This window comes from Erythrolamprus reginae, chromosome 1, assembly GCF_031021105.1.
Source record: "Erythrolamprus reginae isolate rEryReg1 chromosome 1, rEryReg1.hap1, whole genome shotgun sequence".
NCBI lineage: Eukaryota > Metazoa > Chordata > Lepidosauria > Squamata > Dipsadidae > Erythrolamprus > Erythrolamprus reginae.
This window is the reverse complement of record NC_091950.1, coordinates 132,444,342-132,471,980: the sequence shown is the minus strand read 5'-3', so window position 1 is coordinate 132,471,980 and position 27,639 is coordinate 132,444,342. Positions and strand designations below refer to the sequence as shown.

At 38.2% G+C, this 27,639-nt stretch overlaps 1 protein-coding gene across 9 annotated transcripts in view; it reads left to right on the top strand.

Moving 5' to 3' along the window:
- Nucleotides 1-25,007, top strand: part of TSPAN4 (tetraspanin 4) — a 952,022-nt gene extending 927,015 nt beyond the window's left edge. For all 9 annotated transcript variants that reach the window (XM_070765236.1, XM_070765240.1, XM_070765263.1 and 6 more), the window contains 4 exons: nt 1,682-1,783; nt 10,000-10,131; nt 13,930-14,013; nt 18,319-25,007. In XM_070765236.1, the coding sequence (XP_070621337.1) occupies nt 1,682-1,783; nt 10,000-10,131; nt 13,930-14,013; nt 18,319-18,387 (387 nt within the window). In that variant the 3' untranslated portion in view covers nt 18,388-25,007. The remainder of the gene's footprint in view (nt 1-1,681; nt 1,784-9,999; nt 10,132-13,929; nt 14,014-18,318) is intronic.
- The last annotated feature ends 2,632 nt before the right edge of the window (nt 25,008-27,639 follow it).

The following is a 27,639-nucleotide window of genomic DNA, read 5'->3' as shown; positions in this document are numbered from 1 at the left end:
ATGACATGTATTAACTGCCTGTAATGACGAGCGTTGAACAGAGAGAAGGACACTGTAAAGATTGTACATGCAAGTATTGATTGCGATGTGACTGTTTTATCACCATTGTAACTACAGTCGCTATTCAAGCCAGTTGTTAAACAAGTGCCTTCATAAATAAATTTGCCCAGTAGTAATATAATAGGAAGATAACATCTCACCATACTGAAAAAATATTATCACCACTCAAAGTCCCTCTTCTCAGTTCTTTAAGACTACGGCTTTTTACAGGTTCTAAATATTTACTGTATGAAAAATGACCACTGATTTTCAGTTATTCTGTTAAAAAAAACTTTTGCCTAGAAATCATAATTCACAAACTGTTTTTTCTCTAAAGAAATATTTCTAAAACTGGAAATAAAGAATAATAAATTCAATTCTACTGTATGGTTAAATCTTTCATAATATCAAGCTATTCTATACATCCTTTTTTGAAGTGTTTTCTCCTTATAATAATGTGGCATTATGAAAAAAAAAAGCAATAGAAGAAAGCACTTTTGCCACCAAAGTAAGCAGTAATAAGATTCTAACAATGTTTAGATCTATTTAAAATTGATTTTTGAATAGATTTTTCAGTCAAAGAAATACCTAGATAAAGGAAACTACGGATAGTAATAAAAAAAAAGAAAATATTATCTCATTATGTTTCCAGTAAACACTAAATAATGATATCTATATAGAAAAACAAAACTGTAATTTTTGATGGACAAACTAACTACAAGTTTTTATAATAGCTACGGTGGGTAATATTATTTTCAGGCACCATTTTTAATATTGGAAAATTGAAGAGGGAAGTTAGGAAAATATATTGTTCAGAATATCTGTTTTTCTTTATATCAGCAGTCCTTGAATTATGACCACAATCAAGCCCAAAATATCAATTGCTAAGCAAGGCAGTTGTTAAGTGGGTTTTACCCCATTTTATGACCTTTTTGTCATAGTTGCTAAACGAATCACTGCAGTTGTTAAGTGGATCATGTAGTTGTTAAGCAAATCTGGCTTCCCACACTGACTTTTCTTGATCACATGATCCCAGGACAGTGCAATTATCATAAATACACTGCTCAAAAAAAATAAAATATAGGGGACATTTAAACAACACAATATAACTCCAAGTAAATCAAACTTCTATGAAATCAAACTGTCCACTTAGCAAACAACACTGATTGACAGTCAATTTCACATGCTGTTGTGCACATTCAACTTTGTACAGGACAAAGTATTCAAGGAGAATATTTCACTCATTCAGATCTAGGATGTGTTATCGGAGTGCTCCCTTTATGTTTTTGAGCAGTATACATGCCCAGTGCATCACTGCAATGGTCATAAGTTACCTTTTTCAGTGTTGTTGTAACTTTAAACATTCTCTAAATGAATGGCTGTAAATCAAGGACTACCTGGATGTTGTATTTTTAATGTGCCTCATTTGCAGTTCAACTATTGCCATGGCTCTTCTGCCCAAAAGTGCCATTTCACAGAGTTCATCATCTTGAATGCATATTTTTTTGTTTTTTAAAAAAAATTTGTTTATTTTTGCTGAATTTGAAAATTAAAGGAGACTAGGATAGATCTATTTTGGCCTGATTTTGGCCTCATCAGCTAGCCATACCCATATACATCATTGTATTTTCTTTATTTTCAGATCGATAAGTATGCTCAACGGGACCTGAAGAAAGGGCTTCATTTGTACGGAACTGATGGAAATATCGGTTTAACTAATGCATGGAGCATCATACAAACAGATGTAAGCTTCTACTTCTTCATTGTTCTTTCCCATAATTCCAGCAAGGGGCTAATACCTACACGCCCATCTGCCTGGCTTTGAATTTCCAATGGAAATATTGGAAATTTAATTTGGATTTCTATAAGCCAGTGATGGTGAACCTATGGCACGGGTGCCACAGATGGCACGCAGAGCCATATCTGTTGGCACAGAAGCCGTTGCCCTAGCTCAGCTCCAATGTGCATCTGTGTGCTGGCCAGCTGATTTTTGGCTCATGCAAAGGCTCTGGGAAGGCGTTTTTGGCTTCTAGAGAGCTTCCAGGAGGCATCAGGGAGGGTGTTTATACTCTCCCCTGGCTCCAGTGAAGCCTTTGGAGCCTGGGGACAGCAAAATACAAGTGCACTGGGCTCACCAGAAGTTGGGAAACAGGCCATTTTTGACTCCAGAGGGCCTCCGGGGTGTGGGGGAAGCTGTTTCGCCCATCCCAGGCATTGAATTACGGGTGTGGGCACTCGCAGATGCAAGATAGTGTGCCCACACACTCTTTCGGCACCCAAAGAAAAAAAGCTTTGCCATCACTGTTATAAGCATTTGCCTTTTAAAAAAAAAAAGCAAATACTACTGCACTATACCTGACCTGGAATCAAGGTCCGATGTTTAATGGATCTTTCCCCGGCTTACTTTGGAATCTACAGATTAGGGTTTAATTTGATGCTTTGGTGCTCATCAGCATGCAGAGAGGCAGACATGCAGACAGGCAAAATGGAAAGGAAATCCCACAAGTAATTACAGAGCACAGGAGATACCACATTTCAATCACCATGCTACAACTTTCGTGATACTAGAGAAAATGAGATAACGAAGTTCACAAGCACTTTTCTTCAGTCTTCTTTGTTTCCTCTTTCACATCCAAGGCACTGTTGAAGGAGTCAGCAGTGAAAAGAAGGAACATAGTTGTTCTAGCTCTACATTTGAGAATACAAGAACCCAGGCTTATATAGTTTATGCACGGTATGACTGTGTTGTATGGTTTTAATGATGGGTTTTTAGATGTTTTTTAAATATTGGATTTGTCATTTGTTATTATTGTTGTGAGCCACCCCGAGTCTTCGGAGAGGGCGGCATACAAATCTAATAAATTATTTTTATTTATTTATTTTTATTTTTATTTTATTTTTATTATTTTAATTAATTTTAATTTTAATTTTAATTTTAATTTTAATTTTAATTTTAATTTTAATTTTAATTTTAATTTTAATTTTAATTTTAATTTTAATTTTAATTTTAATTATTTTAATTTTAATTATTTTTATTTTTATTTTAATTTTACAGTAATTTTAATAATTTTAATTTTAATAATTTTAATAATTTTAATAATTTTAATAATTTTAATAATTTTAATTTTAATAATTTTAATTTTAATAATTTTAATTTTAATAATTTTAATTTTAATTTTAATTTTAATTTTAATTTTAATTTTAATTTTAATTTTAATTTTAATTTTAATTTTAATAATTTTAATAATTTTAATTTTTATTTTTATTTTTATTTTAATTATTTTAATTTTAATTTTAATTTTAATAATTTTAATTTTAATAATTTTAATTTTAATAATTTTAATAACTTTAATAATTTTAATTTTAATAATTTTAATTTTAATAATTTTAATTTTAATAATTTTAATTTTAATAATTTTAATTTTAATTTTAATTTTAATTTTAATTTTAATTTTAATTTTAATTTTAATTTTAATTTTAATTTTAATTTTAATTTTAATTTTAATAATTTTAATAATTTTAATAATTTTAATTTTTTTAATTTTAATTTTAATTTTAATTTTAATTTTAATTTTAATTTTAATTTTAATTTTAATTTTAATTTTAATTTTAATTTTAATTTTAATTTTAATTTTAATTTTAATTTTAATTTTAATTTTAATTTTAATTTTAATTTTAATTTTAATTTTAATTTTAATTTTAATTTTAATTTTAAATCAAGGATGTGCCTTTTTAATCAGCTTTCCATCTTAAAGAATACCAGATACACTTAGATAGCCCCCAAATAAGAAATATTTACATTTGGCTATGCCTGTATGTATGTGCGTATTGTGTGTGTGTATATATATACATACATATGCACTGTATGTACATTGTGTGTGTCTGTGTGCACGTACCCCAAAAATAAGACATCCCCTGATAATAAGCCCAATAGGGTTTTGAGTGCATGACAATAAGGCCAAGTGCTTATTTTAGAGTTTGAAAAAAAAATAAGACAGGGTCTTATTTTGGGGGAAATACACACACACAGACAGATACAAACACACACATATATATACACACACAATGTTATGTATATACTGTATGTATGTAATTTTTAATTCATAAGAATTGAAACAATATAATAATAACAATATGAACTCAGAGAAACATTATATGCTTGTGCATGTAATTATTTGTTAATGTTTCCCTGAGTTCATACTGTTAGTACTATATTGTTTCAAATGAAAATTTGTGCATACAAAGACATACAGATGAATCCCAAAGATTCCATTGATTAGCCAACTCTGGAAGTCAGAAGAATGAACTTTCACGGTTTGAGAGTTTGATATATATTAGATGATGAGACCATTTTAGTTTCACAGTTAACTTTGCTATTGTCCTGGCCCCAGAATTATGATACCAAATGAGATGCCATTTGTTTCCACTGGAATATTTTTTACAATAAAGTTGATAATGGCTTGATAGGTTGGCAGCAATTTTATAGGTACTAATATGTTTGGGGGATGCTACAAGCTTGATTGGAATATAGGATCTAAAATTATGTTTTTTCTAGAGATTAAAAATTCACACCCGCAATGGGTTGTTCCCAGTTCAGACTTGTTCTAAGAACTGGTAGCGCTGGTGGCAGAAGGCTCTGTCCATCCGCCTGGGACATTTCTGCACAGTTGCAGAAGCATCGCGCACGTGAACCAGTAGTAAAGGTTTTTAGAATCCACTACTGATTCATACTAAGAGTTCTAAAACTCTTAAAACACTCTCCTGCATAGTTTTCAGTAAACAGAATAAAACTTGTGTTGATTATACAACAGCATCCTTTTGTTTGTCCTCTTAAAAGCAGTGAACTGTCCATTTTAATTTTAAATTTAGTCATCTATATGTACAGGAGACATCTCAATTTCTTGCTATTGATAAAAAAAAATACTCCTGTTATTGCAGCTATATTTCAGGTCACCTGAAGTAGCCTGTATTCTCCACTGGTATTTAAAATTGCTCAAGTTTTAATACAGTTCAACACTGTGTTTAATACTGCTTTTGTGTAATCTGCATAATGGGAATGGTTAATCCCAATCCCAATAATTTGTTCTCTTTCCAGTTGAAGAAGCTACATTGTCTATTCAAATGACTCTCACATTTGTATGGATGTACATTCTCAATTCCAAATTGCTGTGACATGTTACTTTGCACAAATAGAAGAATGCATTCATTTTATGAATACCAAGGTGGGGTGGGATGGGGGGAAATATGAGGGCACAGAAGATTAGTGACCTGCTCACCAGGACTCAGGGGAAAATAAAAATAGAGGATGGCTCACAACAATAATACAAATAATGTACAACAACAAATCTAATATTTAAAAATATCTAAAAACCCATAATTTAAAAAGACATACACACAACATACCATACATAAACTATATAGGCCTGGGGGAGATGTCTCAGTTCCCCCATGCCTGATGGCAGAGGTGGGTTTTAAGGAGTTTACGAAAGGCAAGGAGGGTGGGGGCCATCTTTATCTCCAGGAGGAGCTGGTTCCAGAGAGTTGGGGCCGCCACAGAGAAGGCTCTTTCCTGGGTCCCGCCAGACGACATTGTTTAGTCGATGGGACCTGGAGAAGGCCAGAGAGACCGACCAGAGAGGTAGGAGGAGAACCACTGAAGAACAGTGCCTCCCACTCCCAACCCCTCCAGCTGGCGCAGAAGGATACCATGGTCCATGGTATTGAAAGCCCCTGAGAGGTCGAGAAGCACCAGGACAGAGAATAAACCCCTGTCCCGGGCCCGCCAGAAATCATCCATCAACGCGACCAAAGCAATTTCCGTGCTGTAGCCGGGCCTGAATCCTGACTGCTGAGGGCCTAAATAATCGGCTTCTTCCAAGGACTGCTGGAGCGCCACCACCTTCTCAAAAATCTTCCCCATAAAGGGAAGGTTGGAGACTGGACGATAGTTGCTGAGAATAGATGGGTCCAGGGAAGGCTTCTTGAGGAGGGGGTGCACAAGTGCCTCTTTGTAGGGAGCTGGGAAGGACCCCCTCCCCAAAGAAGCATTGACAATCTCCTGGACCCAGCTCCGTGTCACCTCCCTGCTGGCCGAAACCAGCCAGGAGGGACACGGATTTAGTAAACAGGTGGCGGAACTCAAGGCTCCAATGGCCTTGTCCACTTCATCAGGTGCCACCAGATCAAACTCAAATTATCATAATATGAGTACTTTAATTTTTGACAGAATTAGATTATTCAACAATTAGATTTCAGTATTGAAATATTGGTTCTGTTGGATCTCCCTATGTAAATGCAGAAAGTCTTCCCCAACCATGAGATAGAAGACTTCATCCTAATGAGTAGATAAAATCTAAGTTCCCCAACTCACAGTTTCTCTGTCTGTTGTTTTTCTTAAAACATTTGTCTGAAAAATAATTAATTAGGAACTAAATGTAATTTATCCCAATATTTGATATTCTGTGTTTCTTCCTCTCTCTCTTTTGTTTGACTGATATGATTGCATACAATTTACTTATATTGGAATGTAAATTAGTAAACACTTTTTTTCTTCCCAACATTTTTATTTGAATAAACAAAACAACGAAATTACAAAAGTTAATTTACAGAGTCCTACTGTACTGTCAATTTTCTCCCATTCCCTGCTCAGTTAAAATGTCAAACTGGAGAAGAATTGCAGATGTTATGATACTTACCTATTTTCAGGCTAGGGTTATGAACCACAAATATTCATTCAGCATTCATTCATTGTGAGACTTGACTTCATCAGTTTATAAAAACACAACTGCCTTGGCATCTCTACAGAGAAAAGAATCAAATTTCCCATCTATTTCGAAGTGTACTTGGAGGCAGGATCAAAGATCTGCTATTTTTCACAGTTATCCCCCTTCGTCATTTCTGCCATGGGAAACTTGCTTCAGGCAATATTTGACAATAAAAGAGTGTGGAGCCTTTGATTGTAGTCACTTCAGAAAGGTTGGCGGGCATAGTTTTGTACATTAAGAAATCTACTTGCATTTGGACAACAGGCAAGGAACACTAAAAGCATGAAACAAAAATAACACAGGAACCTCACAGTTTCTTCATTTTTCCCAGCTTTCCTTAAAGGCGAAAGCAAATTGGACAATTTTGAAAAATTCAGAATGCTAATTTGCCAGATCCACATAGATTCATGTACAAGTAGGCAAGTAAAACAATCATTTTAATAATTTGAGAGTTGCAGAACTGAACTAGAGAGTTATCCCACAATCCAATTAATACAATAATTGTTAGCTGACCAGAGTCATGTGTACGAAATGGGGAGCCATATAAGTATATTAAATAAACAAACAAACAAATAAATAAAACCACATTCAGTGGAGGCTGATGCTCATTGGTTAAATGCTATGCAGTTGGCATAACTATGAACTTGCCTGCCCAGTTGTACAATGTGATTATGTTTTTTTTCAGTTTTGGGGAGTCGATCTCACAAAGGGATCCTGGATTCCTAGAACAATCTGCAGATTGCTCCCTCTTGAAAACTAAGATTCACATCCAGATGCTGAATTGCTACAATAGGAGAGATATAAATCAATATTTAACACTGTGATATTTGGAAAACGTGGCTGCCTTCAGTCTCGGTTCCCAGATCATGACTTCATTAGTAAATGTCAAAGACAATTTCAAAACAGAGCATATGCGAATTTGAAGCCTTTACATGTCATCTACTAAAATTGTCATTGCTGTAACCCAAACACTTTTTTGGGTGGTAATAACATACTTGAAAAATAATACAACTGCACTCTGTATTGCTGAAAATATCGTATCTTCTGTCAAACATTCTGAGTTGAGTTTTTCTTTTCTTCTTTAAGTCCAATGAAGAAGGAACAGTGGAAATGTTTTTCTTTGCTCCCTCCCACCCCAAATTGATATAATTCTAGTTCTCTTCCTTTGTAAAATGCATGCATCTTGATTAAAATGTTTCTTCAGTTTCCACACAATTGAAGATTAGTTCTTTTGCTGTTCTATTGTCCAAAGACAGGTCAAGACATCTGACATTCTTGTCAGACAGGACAAGGCATCTTCAGTCAACAACTTTCCAAGCCATGTTGAAATAGTTAAGAGCAGCAGTTCTCAATCTATTCTTTAACATCAACCCACTTTAAATACCTTTTGTCACCATGGTTCATGACCAAGGACCCCCAATACTTAACTCAATATTTAAATAATAACATTTCTTCAAGCCTTCGCGTCCCCCTGTGACTTTGCACCCCCATCCCAAGGTTCCACAGACTACAGGTTGAGAACCACTGGAAGGAAGTGAGTATTGGGATAATGTCAGCGCTCCAAATAGCATCTGAGTAATAAATCAGATTCTAGTCCATTTCTTTCATCCAAGATTTGATTTGTTAACAGTACCATGTTGATTACACTGTAGCCATCCCGATACTCACTTCCTTCCAGTACCCCACCTAGGTTAAGGTTCCCCCCTCATCCCCACACCCACAAGTTGATCACGTGGACCAATCCAGTTACGGGAATTCCATCGACCTCCTTCTTATATCGACTGGTGCAGAACAAAGGATGACCTTGGACTTTAAGAAAGGAATTTGTTGTGGCCAATAACTTTCCCTCTCGTGCAACTACCCATGATACAATTCTACTGTGGCAGGCCAAAGTCTCTAACTCCAAATGATAGCTTCGGCCTGACATTAGGAGCTTTTCAGAATGAATAGGAATATGGTGATTAAGTAGAGCCAATTTTAAAAAACTCTTTCTCTCCCCTACATATTGTAACCTAATGAAATGTCTTAAAGGATATAGGATGACCTGGAAGCAAAGTGAGCTTCCTCTTATGCAAGAGTTATTATCCCTTGGATGTTCTATTCTGATATTACAGTGGATGTAAAAAGACATAGAGGTCTCTGATGCTCCTGGGCTCTCTCCTGTGGTATAACAAGGAAACTGAGTCACTAATACAGGTGATTCTCAGTTCACGACCTTTTGTTCAGCAGCTGTTTGAAGTTACGATGGCACTGAATTTTTACAACTTCTCCTTGTACTTGTGGCTGTTACAAAACCACCCCAATTATGTGATTGAAATTCAAGAGCTTGACAGCCTGCTCTCAAATATGGCTGCAAGTTACACTTAAATTCCTACCCACTTTTATTTCCCCATTTCTTCCCTTTGGGTTTTCCTGCACTCTACCCTTGCTGCCCTGACCTTTGCCCTGCATTCTGCCATTCCACCACCCTACACTGCCCCCAACTGACTTTTACCATCTGCTTCCCAGTGCTGATAAGGTTTGCCCTAGCCTGCCCATCAATGAGGTCCTTCCAAAGCCTTGCAAGGCCCTCCTGGGGCTGTACATGGCCAGCTCATGAAGGGTGGGCACCCCTTCAGCAGCAGGAGGAAGAAAATGGCAAAAGGCACCTGGGAATCCCATTGGATGGCGGGGGCAACAGAGTGCAAGGGAGATGGATTGCAGACCAGAGTGAGGGGTGATCAAAAGTGGAGAGAGAGAGAGAGAGAGAATGGAGATAGGAGACTGGGAGGAGCTGACGTTGAAGTGAATGCAACAAGGCAGAAAAAGTGTGAGATCCTTGACTAACAACAGTGTGGTTCTGGCCTAATGATCACAACCGAGACTACTGGAACTGCCATCACTAAACAGTAGTCGTGTGATGTTTCATCTAATGACCACTTCGCTTAGTGATGGAAATGCAAGGCAATTCAAGGGTCATTAAAGGAGATCTTTTTGTTAAATGGGCTTGGGAGACCCCTCAGGTAAAGGAGCTAAAAATCTGGGGAAATGTGCATAATGTTCTATTCAGAAATGAATGAACTTGAATAAAAGGTATAGTACTTCCTCTTTCCAGATGTGCAGTCCAGAGGCGTTCTGGCATGCTGGGCCTACTGAACCTGATCCTTAAATAGCCTTCTTGGCTAAGGTGACTTGTAATTCTCTCATTCTCCTCCAGTTCAGATGCTGTGGTGTCTCCAACTACACTGACTGGTTTGAAGTGTACAATACTACACGGGTGCCAGATTCGTGCTGCTTGGAATTTAGTGAAAATTGTGGGCTTCATTCCCCAGGGACCTGGTGGAAAGCTGTGAGTATTAAATGTAAATCATGAATCAACTAAGACGACTAGAATTTTTAAAATCTAAGCCATCCAGAGCCCAGAAGGAGCTGGGCGGCTTATGAAAGAAAGAAAGAAAGAAAGAAAGAAAGAAAGAAAGAAAGAAAGAAAGAAAGAAAGAAAGAAAGAAGTCATCACTTTGCCTATTTGCTACATGAAGTTGTGTCCATCTTTAAGGGTGACTGAGTATCTATCAGAAAGGCTATTTTGACTCATTCTTCCTAATTTGGCATATATCTCAGATAACCAACCAAGAGGAGAAGAGTCTTAATAGTTTACCTTTAAGTGTCAGTAGGAGAAGTAAAAACACAGAACACAAGAACGTGAGTCAAGGCAGCTTCTAGTAATCTAAATGTTTGTGAAAGGCACATAGAGAGATGTACTTCCAAAGCAGGCAGGCAAATGTGAAATGGGAAGGGGCATTTTTTATTTAAGTCAATCGAAAACAGGCAAATACACTTGAAAACATAGCCTTATACAAATTTGCATGCAAATGTAAAACAGAGGAAGCAGGAATATCATGCGGAGCAAAAGGAATCAAGGAGGGGAATAAAAACACAGCAAGGAGCAAAAGATGTTATGGAAGATGGTGCAGGAGTCAAAGGGAGGGAGAGAGACAGATAGATTGGAAAATAAAGAGGGAAAGGAAATTTGATGGGTATGTACCATCAAATATAAATTTGTGAGCCGTTCCGAGTCCTCAGAGAGGGGCGGCTTACAAACCTAAACAACAACAACAACAACAACAACAACAACAACAACAATAACAATAACAATAACAATAACAATAACAATAACAATAATAATAATAATAATAATAATAATAATAATAATAATAATGTACATGAAATGATATGGTGGCTCACCTGGAGGGGAGCACAGGGATATGTCATTCAGGTCGTGGTTGTCCCAAGGCAACTGGGCTTGGTTTTTTTCTTGAAGACGTTTCGCTCTGAACTGAAGAACAGCTGAAGAAGTTTCTTGGATAAGTAAAAAAAAGGGAGGGGAAAAATGAAGTCCAGTTGCCTTTTGGAAAAAAAAAATCACTTTTGGGAGCACAGGGATTAGCATATAAAAATCTTTATTTTGCCCTTGTGGTCTTTTTTCTCTACTTTGTTTTTCTCTAAGTGGCTTCTTTTACTGCATGTACGTTTGCAGATTATTGTCTATGTAGGTTCTCAGTTATTCAGGTCATGGTTGTCCCAAAGGTGCTTTTTCAAAAGGAAAAATAAAGTCCAGTTGAAAAAGCACCTTTGGGACATGCAGATTATTATTTTTCAATTGCTGAAAATATAGATTTCTGCTTTTAGCAGGAGGTTGGACTTGAGGGCCTATATGACCCTCCTAACCCCAGGAATTTTTGAAACTGCCTCTTTTCCTCAGCTCAGTGCCAAGTTGATGTATCAAAAGCAAGATTATTTTGAAGTACCTTTGATAGGAATAATAAAGGCAAAATGGGAATGCCTGTCTAAATGTTCTATGATCACTGAAAATAAGTTGAATTGCTATGACAACTAGCAGCCAGTTTAAATGGTAGTGGCTAATATACTGCACAAGAGTAAACTAATAGTGCAGTTGTTTCTTTCAAAACAGTATTTGCTGAATATTGATCATTGTAAAAATTAAAATACTCTTCTCTTATAGACTAGAATGTTGAGTGATTACTCCATAAATAATCAATTTTATTTAGTAATTCACCAGCATATAAAAGAAGAAAATCATAATTATTTAGGATTTTTAGAAAAGACAAAAATTATGGGTGAAGGATAAGTGCCTTCTAAATTTTAGAGTCATTGTGTTACTAAGATATCTAGCTAGTTGGAGCAGATGTTCAGTGATTTAGGAAGATGTTTCTAGGTAGAACTCATAAATTGCTTGCAGGTTTAAATCAATAGCCCATTGTTTAAGATCAGATACTGTGTGTTCATAACCAATAGCTACAGTGATGGCTGGCCATAAAAAGCCATAAAGTTGCAAAGCTGGCATGTATTGCCCACAATATTGGTCATAAAGGGCTCTTAAGCCAATAGGAGAAAATTAATACAGTATTTTAAATAGGGCAACTTCGCAGAAAACCACGATGTTCGGAACATAGTGAGGTACTTGAAAAATTGATCTCCAGAAGTTGGATGGAACTCTTTAAAGACAAAGGAATGACCTGTAGGAGCCAGATTGGAACTCCAAAAAGGAGATTTTGCCCACAAAGACTTTAATTGCTGTAGATATATGCTGAGCTCCTTTGAAGAAGTAGAAAGAAGATAAAGCTAATGATGTCTTTTTTGTGTTTAGGGTAACATAACCAGCAGGAGATTTTCAGTGGCCCATACCTAGCAGGGAAAACAATCCCCAGATATTAAAAGTCTTGACTAGCTCTATTGTTTATTTAGCCGCCAGCCATGTGTGTCCAAAAACAAAACATTCAGTCTGCAGTGATGACTGAGGTCAACTGGTCTGTTGTCACAGCAGACACTCATAATCTCCAGGAAAGCAGCTGTGATGAAATAACCAGTACAGTGGAACCTCTACCTAAGAATGCCTCTACTTACGAACTTTTTTAGATAAGAACCGGGTGTTCAAGATTTTTTTGCCTCTTCTCAAGAACCATTTTCCATTTACAAACCTGAGCCTCCGAAACTGTAACCAGAAAAGGCAGAGGGAAGCCTCTGTGGGACCTCTCTAGGAATCTCCTGGGAGGAAATAGGGCCAGAAAAGGTGGGGAGAAGCCTCTGTGGGGCCTCTCTAGGAATCTCCTGGGAGGAAATAGGGGCAGAAAAGGTGGAGAGAAGCCTCCATGGGGCCTCTCTAGGAATCTCCTGGGAGGGAAACAGGGCCTCCACCCTCCCTGTGGTTTCCCCAATCACACGCATTATTTGCTTTTACATTGATTCCTATGGGGAAAATCGCTTCTTCTTACAAACTTTTCTACTTAAGAACCTGGTCACACAACAGATTAAGTTTGTAAGTAGAGGTACCCCTGTATTTAGAGGTTTTCTTCAGGGGGGGAAAGCAGTATCTTTCCCAAGGAAAATCCCTGCATTCAGAAAATACCACCCAAGTATACAAGAAGTAACCAGAGTGTGGATAGAGTATTGGGCTTGCAGACGGAAATTCAACCAAACCCTTCCTGAGCATAGTCAAAAAATTATGCTGAAAAAAATAAGTTCAAAGGTGATCTGTCACAGAAATGTATCAAAACTAAAAATAAATCCCACTGTTGATTCAACTGTTATTCTACAGCATCTTGTCTTTATGAGTTGGTCCTGCAAATCCTCCTAGGAAATTATCAGTCCTAAAATTTGACATATTGACACTGGGACTAACATGTTAGAACAAATGTCATCTTGTTACTTTGTGGTTGCTAGAAAGCAAGGTGAAATATTTAGGTAATGATTTGTTTAAGCAATAATTGGTCTATAATTGCCTTCTCACATTCTTGCCCAGCATTTCTGTTTGCAGCACTAAGATTTACTATTCGATTTAGAAACGCAGCAGTCTGATTTGTAGGGCATACATGAGAAGCAGACATTGTTCTTTTTTTGGTGGTTGTTAATGAATCTTGCACAGAGTATCCGCTTGATCTTCAGTTGTACAGTTTTTCTAGTCCTTTAAAGACATATTTCATTGCAAGAAAGTCCCCAGAGATGCTTTTCATCTTCACTGGAAAGCTTAAATTGACACTGCCGATTACCAAGTTTGATATGAGTTGTAGGTTCCCTTTAGGTCGTTGGCTTCCGTATAGAATAATGTTCTTTTTTTCTCTCCCTGTAGCCTTGCTACGAAACAGTGAAATTATGGCTTCAGGAGAACCTGTTAGCAGTTGGAATTTTTGGACTATGCACAGCATTAGTTCAGGTATTTCCTGTGTTTATTTTACCACTGTAAAGAATTTAAAACAATGCATCTCAGTTTATCTTTCAGAAATATAATCTGGTGTTGCTAGCAAAATCCTATAAACTTTTCTCAAAAGGAAATTCTGTTGAATTTATTCATTGATAATTGGTCTGGGATTGAAGCCTACCTATCAGAATTGCAAGAAGATTGCAAAAGTTGTCTTCTTCACGTAGAATACTGTTTTATGTCCTCCTGCTTATTTGCAAACGTGCAAACATCAACAAGTCGTGGGTGTTTAATTATCCTTCCTTGGTTTAATTAGAGTATCTGATGATATAAAATAGCAATGTTTTCTACATAGAGTTGGTTAAGCTTAAGTTAATGGGGGAATAGTGATTGACTTATTGTGCCTTAGCCTAAACTGCAAGAGATTCCCCCATAATGAATTTTTATTTGAAAGCAGGGCTGTTCAGTAATTAGCATATTTTTACTTGATCACTTCACTGCCTCTTACACTTTAAATCTTTTCCTCCAATCCTCAAAAAGTTGTTCTGAGATCCTGAGAACACTATAAAGCTGCTTAAAATTAAGAAACAAGAACTGTGATTAAAACCACTTGCATTGTACGCATTTGAGCCAAAGCAGGCAAATATGGTGTTAACTTACAGCCCCAGTGATTTAAACTTGTCATCACCATTTAGAATTAATCCTGTAGGGTTATAGGATTTCCCCCCTCATACACACAAAATTAATGTCACAATTTAATACAGAATTAAGGAGGCTAATCCTGTTGAAATCAATGGATTTAACTATGCCCAACTCTCCAGAATTAGAATAGATAAAATACATCTCTACTTTGTAATCCTCTGTTATTTTTTTACCTGATTACTTGTCAAGGTTTCCCCAGAAAATAGTAGAAAATGAAAATTAGATACAGAGCCAAGCCATTCTCTATTAGAGTTCCATAACATGCTTCAGAAAATTTCAATTCCTAGGATTTCTCAGCTAAAGGAGGTACTGTACATCAGCTCTTTGGTAACATAATCTTGTGCGGATTATTTATAGTGCTCACGTAAGAACGAGCCTATAAACCTAGATGAGGGCATAGAAGGGGAACTAACCAAATTTGCAGATGACACCAAGCTGGCAGGAATAGCCAAACTCCAGAGGACAGGCGCAAGATCCAGATGTATCTTGACAGACAGGTACACTGGGCCCAAACAAATAAAATTAAATTAAAGGCAGAGAAAAGTAAAATGCTACACCTAAGTAAGAAAAACCAAAGACAACTGGGTGAAACCACACTCAATAGCAGTGACTGCGAGAGGGATCTTGGAGTCTTGGTGGACAACCAACTAAATATGAGCTAGCAATGTGCAGCGGCAGCCAAAAAGGTCAATACAATCTTAAATTGCATTAACAGAGTGATACAATCTAGGACTAGGGAGATACTAATAGCACTCTATTAAAGCCTTAGTTAGACCACACTTAGAGTGCTGCATTCAGTTTGGTTCACCACACTACAAAAAAGACATTGAAACTCTAGACAAAGTGCAGAAGAGAGCAACCAGGATGATAAGGGGACTGGAAATTAAAACATACGAAGAGAGGTTGCAGGAACTGGGCATGGCTAGTCTAGCAAAGAGAAGGACCAGGGAGACATGATAGTAGTATTTCAATACTTGAGGGGCTGCCATAGAGAGGAGAGGGTCAAGCTGTTTTCCAAAGCACCAGAAGGCCAGGCTAGGGATAACAGATGGAAGCTGACCAAAGAGAGATTCAACCTGGAAATAAGGAAGAACTTTCTGATGGTGAAAGCGATCAACCAGTGGAAAAACTTGCCTACGGAAGTTGTGATCGCTGCAACTCTTGAGACTTTCAAGGGAGATTGGACTGCCATTTGTCTGAAATGGTATAGGGACTCCTGCTTGAGCAGGGGGTTGGACTAGATGATATAGAAGGCCCTCCCCACATACATACATACATACATACATACATACATACATACATACATACATAAAACCATGGGTGTCAAACTCAAGAACCAGGGGCTGGATCTTGCTTGTGGGATGCTTAGATCTGGCCTGCGGGGCTGCTCTGGAAACAGCAAAGGATCAGCCCACAGTGCCTGTGCCAGTGAAACCGGAGCTCGGGAGGGCCACATGTGGCCCTCCTGAGCTCAGTTTTCTCTGGCGGAGATTTGCAGGAGGCCATCACAGCTGAAAACAGAACTTGCGAGGGCTGTGCACGGCCCTCCCAGGCTCCGTTTTCACTGGCAGAGAGTACAGGAGGTAGTTGCAGCCAGAAATAGAGCTAAGCATAGGCGCCCCAACACGAGTGATGTGGTGCTAGCCATGCCCACCTTGGCCATGCCCATCCTTCCCCCAGGTCAAACACAACCCTGATGTGTCCCTTAATAAAATTGAGTTTGACACCTCTGCTATAAACCATAATGGACACACCCAAGCATAACTTTGCACAGAGCAGAGCAAAGAGGAGGACTGACCCTGCAGCACAAGTCCTTACTTCTCCTACATGGGCTGAGTAGAAAGGTTGGCAGACAGAATATGGAGGTTTCAGATGTCCTTTGGCAAAGCCTACGCATGAAATCAACACTTAGCCTAACCATTTCCCCCGAAATACTCTTTTTCCTGGTCACAAAGTCCACGAGGAAGCAGAATGCCCAAGCAAAATAATGGCACAAATAGAATAGAATAGAATTTTTATTGGCCAAGTGTGATTGGACACACAAGGAATTTGTCTTGGTGCATATGCTCTCAGCGTACATAAAATAAAATATACATTTGTCAAGAATCATATGGTACAACACTTAATGATTATCATAGGGGTCAAATAAGCAATGAAGAAGCAATATTAATAAAAATCTTAGGATATAAGCAACAAGTTACAGTCATACAGTCAACATGGGAGGAAATGGGTGAAAGGAATGATGAGAAAAACTAGTAGAAATAAAAGCTAAATAAAAATAGATGGCAACTAATAAAGGAAGGAACCATCCTAGAATTAAGGAATAATTTCCTGACAGAACAAATGTCTGTGGAGATTCTCAATCTTCCAGGCTGTGGCTTTTCCTTGAAGATGTTTCACTTCTCTTCCAAGAAGCTTCATTCATGGGGTTTTACTGTTTCTTACTATTTATTATTTGACCTTTATTGTAATATTGTATTGTATTATTTTATTGTGGGTCACCCTGAATCCCATGGATTGGAAATAATTAAATTAAATTAAATTAAATTAAATTAATCAGAACTAAATAAGCTTGTTGGATGAGAAGTGAAATGTCTTCAAGAAAAAACAAAGAAAGTCCAGTTGCCTTTAGAAAAAGCACCTTGTTAGAACAATTAATCAGTGGAACAACTTGTTTCTTAAATTGTTGTGCTCCAACACTAGAGGTTTTAAAGAAGAGATTGGACAGCCATTGGTGTGAAATAGTATAGGGCAGGGATAGGCAAAATTGGCTCATCTATGAGATGTGGACTTCAACTCCCAGAATTCCTGAACTAGCATGATTGGCTTAGGAATTCTGGGAGTTGAAGTCCATAAGTCATAGAAGAGCCAACTGTGCCTACCCCTGGTATAGGGCAATGATGGTGAACCTTTTTGGCACCAAGTGCCCAAAGTGGAACATGCACGTGGCAGAGTGCCAGATACCCGAAGACCAGCAAACTGGTACGCATGCATGCACCAACCACCTGCTCTTTGAGTTTACAGCATATGTACCAGCCAGCTGGTCTTTATGCATGCCAGAACACTTGCTAGCTAGTCTATGGCCTTCCAGCATTCTGATGCATGTGAAGACTAGAAGACCAGGTGGCTAGCTGACAGAGACAGCTCTGTGTGCCACCACTGGCACGCATGCCACAGGTTCGCCATCAGGGGTATAGAGTTTCTTACCTGAGCAGAGGGTTGGACTAGAAGACCTTCAAGGTTTCTTCCATCTCTGTTATTCTGTTAGAAACAAGAGGGGCTTTTGCTCCTCTCCTAAGTTATCTAATCTAAAGTAACTTTTCATCAATATTGAACAAAGCTACGATTGAGTGATAATCCAGGTTTCTTCCCTCCCTTTTCTTTTTGTTCGTGAAGAAATTTCATAACTCTCCTTTGACTTTCCATTAGATTAGCTCCAAATTGAGCATGGCCTGTCGATTATGCAGAACTGCTTTGTGTACAATTGTTATGCCCTGGGTGGCAAGGGAAATTCATTACTCCTTCTGTATCTGCAGTGTGCAACTGTGCATATCATTAAAGAATAGAGATAAAGTTGCATGCTGCTTAATCCTGACAAAGATTTTTGTGTATCTACAGATTCTCGGACTGACATTTGCAATGACCATGTATTGTCAGGTCGTCAAGACAGACACCTACTGTGCATAAAAATCATCTTCAGGGCCCGTCAGCCACCTCTCCGCCAGACGAAAGAGGGGACCCTCCATCCTGTTGTCATATTTTTTCTATGTAAAATAAACTGTATAATCCTCTATGGAAAAAATTGTGGATCACCCTAGTTTTGTCACACCACTCAAACGGTATCATCGTGGAACTCCTAGACTTGCTCTGACGAAAATAAATTCCTATCTCTAAATGGCAGGAAAACAAAGGAAGGAGCAGCTCTCTGTTGCACAGACTGTGGTTTAGTTCGAGGCGGAGTTTAATCTCTGCAGGCTGTTGACAAATTAGAAATGTTCCAGCTAGCCCTATTTCATCAGTCCTTCAAAGTACAGGGAGCTTTTTCTTTCTCGTGAAAGAGAGGATGTGGAGCAGCCATTTCTTAGCATTTGGTTTTGGCCAACTTAGCACCTCGGCCCAGGGCATGCTTTGAACTCTCAAAATCGTGTCACGGGAATGAGAGGTCTCATTTGGGGAAAAGCGTGAAGAAAGGGTTTCAGATGTCCAATCAGATCTGACTGTAAACAGCACCGGAATTCTTACTCTTTAAATCAGTGTAATGACATTCAAGTTACTAATGTCTGAATACATCCATACAGAATACACACCGGCAATTCTAGCAGCTGCCTACAAAGCACATCAGTCTTCTCTTCCTATGTATTCCACGGGACCATGGAGTCAAATGGAAAGATCTCCTAGGGAAGAAACTTAGGCCACTGAGTAACAAGCAATTGCATCAAGCAGATTTATTCTTCAGCGGATATGTAATCACCTTTCAGTCACTGTCCTCTGGATTTTCTTTTAAGTGTCATTCCAGTTTTGGTGTTTCAATATGTCCTTTTTGTTGTTGTTGTTGGCCCCTTTGTCACTTTGCCTTTTCCTTAATTTGCTTTGTCATATTTTCACCTTTGAATAGAATAGATTCGCGGGGGGCGGGGGGCGGGGGGAGGAGGACCATGCTGTAAACATGCTTTGTAGCTGCTTTTGAAAGAAACAAATTATTCCAAGAAGGAATTGAGAGGTTTGAAGAAATTCCCCACTACCAAAAAGGTTTTTAAAAGACGTTTATGTCCTTTTTTTCCCTTTTCTTTTCTTTGCATTAATACACATAGAAGAACATTCAGGTAAGGATTTTCAAACACATTCCCATCACTGCTTACAACCATAGGCTAGTGAAAGGCTAGCATAGATTATCTGTTCTCCCTCTCAGCAATGAAGATTTAGATCAAAATGCTTGATGGATCAGCTGTATCTGTCTTGCTTTAGTAAATCAGTAAAATGAGTGGATTATCATTTAATGATATACCACTAACTGGCTATCAAAACTGGAATTGTTCTTGATTGTGAATACGGTCATGATTTAAACATCCAAGTAGAATTTAGTGTGTATACAGCGTTAGTCCACTCAGAAGACAGTTCCCTTCAGTTCTGCTAAAAAAATAAATTAAAGCAAAGGCTCATTAATTCAGCCCTTTCCTTTCTTTCCATCCTTTTAAGTCAGTAGATCATTGTTTATTTTCTAGTAATGGAAGCTAATGAGTCAGGTTGATGCAGTGGTTAAAGCACCAGGCTAGAAACCAGAAGACAGTGAGTTCTAATCCTGCACTTTAGAAGCAAAGCCAGCTTGGATGACTTTGGGCCAGTCGCTCTGTCTCAGACCGAGGAAGTAGGCCACAGCAAACCACTTCTGAATTCTTGCGAAGAAACCTGCAGGGACTTGCCCAGGCAGCCACCAGGAGTAAAAACTGACTCAAAAGTACCCCCTCCCCCAAAAAGGAAGTCAAGAATATGCAAATCTGCACTGAAGCTTGTAGGTTCATTCAAGTTATTTCTCACTTATTTAATATTCCTAGTTCTTTGAAGTATATAAGAATGAAAGTTTACAACTGCAAAAAGAGAGTCAACCATATAAAATCAAGGCCAACCATATCAGTAAAACCTAACACCCTTAACTAAGATCTCCCTGCAAAACTAAAATATGCAATGTGTGGAGCAGGGGGTGCAATCTTACATCTGACACACATGTTTGATTGAAGACAAAGCAGCCAACTTAGCGTACAGTATTATCCATTCATAAACCCTATAAATAGCTTCAATACAAATGTTTAATATAAAAAGAAGAAAAAACATAAAATGTGACAATATCTGGACTATGAAAGGAAATCTAGAACATTCTTATCATTTTCGATAAAGAAGCACTACCTCAGGGCTGTAATTCAAGAAAGAACTAGTATAGGTTAGGATTTGTCCCCTAGACCAGGGATAGGCAAAGTAGGCTCTTGTGAACTTCAACTCCCAGAATCCCTGAGCCAATCATGCTAGCTCAGGAATACTGGGAGTTGAAGTCCACATGTCATAGAAGAGCCTACTTTGCCTACCTCTGCCCTAGACCAACTATAGACCATACTCTATTGTACTGCCAGAAGGACTGGTTTCATAGAAGACATTTTTTTCCATGGACCTGGTGGGGTGGTGGGGAGCACACAACCTAGATCCCGTGCATGTGCAGTTTCACTTGCCCACTGATCACCTTCAGTTGTGCTGTTTGGTGCCGACAGGCCACAAATCAGTACTTGTCTACTCTCGGGGAATGGGGACCCCTGCTCTGAGCAGAGGTCTCCAACCTTGCCAACTTTAAGACTTGTGGACTTCAACTCTCAGAATTAAAGTTGCCACAGTTGGAGACCTCTGCTCTAGAGCAGTGTTTCTCAACCTTGGAACTTCAAGATGCATGGACTTCAACATCCAAAATTTACCAACCAGCATGATAGGCTGAGGAATTCTGGGAGCTGAAATCCAGATATCTTAAAGTGGCCAAGATTGAGAAACACTGCTCTAGAGTTTACCAATTAACATATTACCTAACCAAATTCATACATGAGTGAAGAGTTGAAGAGTCCAGCAGTAGCCAGTTCCGCCCTGCAGTTGACTCTCTTGATTCATCTTGTCCTGTAAAATGTGCATACAATGGACAAGTTTGACTTTAAGCAATAATGTACATGTTATTTTCCAATTACTCTGTGGTTATGATTCTTTCCCTTATACAGGAACAAAGAGTGTCTTTGAAATTCCATTGCTGTTAGTTGTCATTGCTCATTACTTTTGACTGTTTTACAAGCACACCTACTGACAGCTTTTAAATTGCCATCTCTGAAGACCGTTATCGTAAAATAAGGCAATACGAATAAAACAGGTTCTAAAAGTAAAAGATGAGTTCTAAAAATATTAAAGTACTCCCAAAGATCCCCTTCATACAAATATAAGTAGGTGACTCAGCAGCATTACTCTCAGAAATTAAGTCATACCTATGTTTTCCCAAAAATAAGACGCTGTCTTATATTTTTTTGAACCCTGAAATAGATGCTTGGCTTTATTGCCATGCATTCAAAGGCTCGATTGGGCTTATTTGGGGGGAAAACAGGGTAGAAGTGAGCAGGAATCTTAGCAGGGAATAAGTAGGCATTAATCATTTCTCAATACTGATTCAAAAAGAAAGAAACTAAGGCAAAGCTCAATAGTTGAACAATAACCTCAAAGGCTTCCTGAATTTTACAGAACAAACAGTAACAAGTATTTCATAGTTTGGAAATCTAGATGAATAGCCTTGCTGTTTATTGTGTGTATGCTGGCTATTCATTGCAAAGATGAAGGGCTTGCTATTTCTGCAACATCACAATAAGAGAAGTAGGCTTCACACTTATCAGATCTTTAGAAGGTCAAGATAATTCTAAGCTGTGGATTTTATTTTCAGTACTCAAACTAACCACCTAGTAAAGTTTTCATATTTAACCTTATTATTTATTAAGTTTATAAGCTGCTTTAATCACTATTGACACATGAAAGGCAATTCTTTGATTTCTAAGACTATTTCAGGAGATTAATTTTAATGGAAAGACTACTTTCTTGCTGTTGTTAAATAATTAGAACCTCTTTTTGGGATACTATATGTCACCCAAATATCTAGCATCAGATTCCAATCTCCCTTCTTCATGCTGGCAATATAAACAATTCAACACTAACCTAAAAACACCATCTTGTTACTAACTTTAAATATCTTCATAGGAAGCTTAAATCACCATCAGGCTATCCAGAGAGGATGCTGTTCATGGTTCACAGGACATTGTCATGACAAAAGGCAGGGGCTGAAAACACAAGGAACATAGTTGTACAGTATAATGAAATGCTTAAGACATTTTTCTAGCTTTTAAAAGAAAGGGTACAGGACTGAATGCAACATAGAGAGCCTTTATTTTGAAATTGGAGGAACTAAAATGTGGGGAATTACTTGCTTATCAGAAGCTTCCTCCTTATGCATGTTGGAAAAACTTGGTGCTAAAGCAAATCTTGGCTGCCTGTAACACAGAAACCAAACAAATTTAGGAAACCATCACCAGCCATCAGACTAGGTACCTGTAGCTAATACAACAGACTACTGTTTACTCATTATGCTTCATTAACCAGTTACTCAAATTCCTGTTTGATGTGGGGGTTTTGGGGAGGGAGGGTTTAGGGCAGAAAATAATTGAACCCGAATAAGCAACAGTAAGCAATTTTTACAAGTCCAATTGAAAGAAGGAAATGCTTGTGATACTTTACTAATTATTTACCAACGTGTATATTCCAGACAGCATTCAAGAACTCAGTGCAATTCCTTTGCTATATTATAAGCACAAGGCTTTAAATATATAATATGACCAAAGCCATTTAGGATCAGCTGTGGAGCCTGCCCCCTAAAGGTTCAGGTTTGGGTCCAGGTGCTTAACTTCTGTTTCATGGCCCAAAGACTTAAAGTCAATGCAAATTAAGGGTGTGAGTTTACATTTCTGTCTTACTTGCTAGGAATGTGTCTTTTGTCTATTGTGAATATTCCTAAAATGACGTGTGCTTTAATATACTGTCAAATAGCTATTAATAGCTACCTAGGTTTGTTACCTATAGGGGTGGGGAGGTTGGGATTAAATAATAGATTTCTAATCTACAGTATGGTTTTTCTAGCACATTAAATTAGGATCTCTCTTCCAGTTTGCCATATTAAAAGGTACATTTGTCACCTATGCTATGGAAGAACATGCACCTTAGAAATCAGGGCATAAAGACTTCTTTCAAACTCTGCAATTATGTTGCTGATAGCACAAAGTAACTCCCAGGAATTTCCAGTCAACACAGCTGCCGAGAACGGAGGATACCGAGATTGGGATCGCTAGAGATGGGGGCAACTTCATGCGTGAAGGTTGAACTACAACCTTCACACAGGTAGGACTTTGAAATCCGGAGATCTGGAAGGCATCCACTTAGAAAAGGCTGGATTGGAGTTTCCTAATCATGAATTAAGATTCTACCTAAACAGCACCAGAACAAGAGTATATAGCAATCCAGATTTTTAAAAAAAAAAAAAAAAAAGACCATAAATGACCTACAAGCTTATTCACTGTATGTCCTGCATGAAATCCCATAGACTTCAGTGGTATTTACTACCCTCAAACTGATGCACAAGACTACAGCCTTCAAATCTTGAAAGCTGTTTTCTCCGATTATGTCAGGCAAACATGAGTTTGCTATAATGGATACCCTTGACTAAAGCTCAACTCTAGGCGTGACAAAGCATCAATCCCTCCCTGGCTTTATCCTGTAATTTTAAAATGCATACAAGAAAGAACAACAGGGGTGAGAGAGAGAGATGCTACTCTTTCCCCTTCAGCTGTTTTGTTTCTTTAAAAATTGCCACCCAAATGTTTTTTCTTCACAGCCTTATCCACTATAGGTACCCTACAAAAGACAATCTGTTTAAGATAGAAGCACATTGTGAGGCACAAGCATGAATGACTTTTCCCATTGCCCGATTTCCACCACAGCACAAAACTGGTGACGCCTTCAAATGTTCAACCTCTCAAGTCTGAAAATCCAAGAAGTCCCAGGCAAAATGCACCTATTCAGATACAAGTCACATCCTGTTTAGGTCAGAGATTTGCAGTAACCATCTACTCATGGCTATGTATATATTTGCAAATCATTTGTTATTTCTAGATAAGCACATAGAAAATATATGAAACATAACATGAAGAATTCCCAAAGTTCTAACGATGATGTGAGAGATTGGAGGTCCTCTCCATTCCCCGTCTACAGTTTTGTAAATGTTGCTCTCCATTTTACAAAATGTTTTTATTATGTGGCTCTACTTCTTTTCATATTCCAGTTTTCATATAACTACTTTTTTTAATGTTACCTGTTACTATCCATTGTAGTTTTTCTTGGTTCCTTGGGTATTCTTGCAGCAAAAAGGAATGGTATATTTTCATGCACCTCATAGGAAAATAAAGCTATACATTATTTTTTAAAAGCTTATTAAATATTCTTTAAAGTTTACAGCAGATTGTGTTTTGTATTCTTTAATATTTCTGTATACGATAATACTAATACTCTTACTAAAACACTTTCAAGTTATATTTATGTGGGGGGAATACACAGCACATTTTCTCTATATTCATTTTGTTCCTATTTTGTGCGATGGTGGCGGGTGGTACACTAATTTAGTATTGTTTTGTATGAGGTCAATTTTTCATTGAATACAACCTGCTGCAATTCAATTTTATGGCTTAAAAATTACACAACTTGGGTTACTGCACTTACATGAACCTGTAAGAATTTGTTTACACCCTTTGAATAAAATTGGTTTGGAAATTCTCTGGCCCGCTCTGGTGCTGACATTTATATCGTTGCATATTTGCTATATAAGTCCTTCACAATCAAACATTCATATATGTGTGGTTTTAAGTGATGCATAATTGAATAGTTCAGGATCTTAATAAAAATAACACTTATTTTAAAATATATCACATCTGGAAGCTACATTAACAACAACAAAAAATCAATGTATCCATACAAATAAAATGGAGCTATATAGAAAAAGGATACCATACCAAGTATCAATGATGGAATTCTTAGGAACTTCGTTGCATTAAAGCAGGGGTGGAGAACCATAGCTCTTTTATCACTTGTGGACTTCAAATCCCAGAATTCCTGGGCCAGCCACGCTCCCCCAGGCCCTGCACTGAAGTGCAGTAAATAAAACATACATGTTTGATGATTGAATATATCATTTTTTTTAGTGATCCAATAATCCACTGAGTGGGATCCTTAATTTTATGTGTCTGTTTATATTAAGAATTTTATATTTTTTATTAAGAATTTTGATTATAATAGTAAAATCTATTACATTTCTTTAAGTATGATTAAGCTTACATTAAGTTTGAGAAGTTTATTAAGTTTAAGTTATGATTATCTTTTTATTTTATTCAATATTTATAGACTTGTCAGTTTAAAGTTCTCTAGTAGTTAGACGAAGTTATTGAGCAATTCCTGAAAATGATTAGGAAGTGAGATTTGAGAATTTAGTGTTCCGTAAAAAACTCCTTAGTGGTTGTTAGCAAGATGGGTAATCTTGTCATCTCCCAATGTTCAAATCCACAGTCCCCTTGTGAGAAGCAGCCAACTGGAGCACACATGGGTAATATCTCACCCTTATCTGGAGTGGTTCAAAGGAACTATCCCAGGGGTGAAATGCTCCCTGTTTGCTTATGCCTGTCAGTCAACAGAGAGCAAGTCGCGAAGGGAGCACAAGGCTCCGCCCACCTGCCCAGGCATTGAGGGTTCTTTTACCCTCTGTGCATGCCCAAAGTATTCTATTCATGCACAGAGGGTAAAAGAACCTAAATGGTGATGTCTAGTGTTGTGGTTAGCTCTGGCCCAGCTTCTGCCCCAAGGACTGTGGATGTGGAGGAGACATCCACATGCTGCAGGCCTGTTTTACTCCCAGTGGAATCTGCTGATGAAGGCTCCTCTGACCAAGAAGACATGAGTGACAGGGAGGAGGAGAGTGTGGCAGACAGCTCAGAAGGAGATCAATTATCTAGCTCCTCCTTGGATTTGGAACAAGAGTTAATGATACAGCCACACATGCGGAGAGCGATGCATAGGCAGCAACAACTGAGAGATTATTATCAAAGAAAATGAGGCCACCTGTGGTTGGGTGGGGCTGTGGTAATTAGTGAGGCTGCTATAAATAGCAGCCTGTGGGTTTGGCCATTGTGGAGGATTATCTGATCCTTGTGTTTCCTGCCTGCTTTACTGACTTTGACCTTTTGTGTGCTGATTTTCCCCTGCTTTGAAACTAAACCAGAGCAAAGTATGTTTCACTTCCTGAAAGAAGAAGGACTGTGCATTGCCTCACAGCTGCAAGCTAAGTATCACAGAACTGATAAGGGACTTGTACAAATTACCAGTTTGTTTGGAGACGAGTGCTCTTTGCTATACCAAAAGAGGGCTTGGTTTAAGTGAATTTTAATTATAAAGAACATCGTTTTGAATTTTCAAATGTGTGTGTGTCTGACATTTGTACCTGTGAATTTTTGGGAGGAGTCTACCAGAGAGCCCGACAGAACAGCACTGAGGGTTCTTTTATCCTCTGTGCATGCCCAAAGTATTCTATGCATGCGCAGAGGGTAAAAGAACCTAAATGGTGATGTCCAGGTGGGTGGGCGGGTGGAGCCTCACACTCCCTTTGCAACCAGCTCTCCAACGACCGGCAGGCACGAGCGAACCAGGAGCATTTCACCCCTGAACTCTCCTACTTATGGTTTCTTGGACTTTGCTACAATTGTCAGCTCTGCATTTGCAGAGTTGTCTTCAGTTTGCTATTCCTCTCCCCAAAGTTCAAATAGGGCATAATGTCAAGTCTCTATGTTAACGTTTCCTCCACTCCCTGAATCAATTCTGACCTGTCAATAGCTTTGTGGAAATGGACATCCAGGATTATGCTTAGCAATCAGGGGGTTCTCTTCAGAAGGCTTACAAATGAATTATTTTAGCATCTGCTATACCAGGGGTGTCAAACTCAATTCATTGAGGGCTGTACCAGGGTTGTGTTTGACCTTAGGAGGGCTGGGTGGGTGTGGCTAGGATGGAAGTGACCAGCTCGACATCACAGAGTGCCTGTGGTGGCTCAAGCACTCTGCCAGTAAAAAGGGGCTCCCCAGCTTCACTTTCAGCTGCAATAGCCTCCTGCAACACTCTGCTAGCGAAAACAGGGCTCCCTTTTATCTGGCAGAGGCACCACGAGCCAGTCTTTTGCTATTTCCAGGGTGACCCCATAGGCCAGACCTTAGCACCTCAAGAGCCAGATCTGGGCCCTGGGCCTTGAGTTTGATACCCCTTGTGCTATACCATTTTTCCAGGTTTTGATGT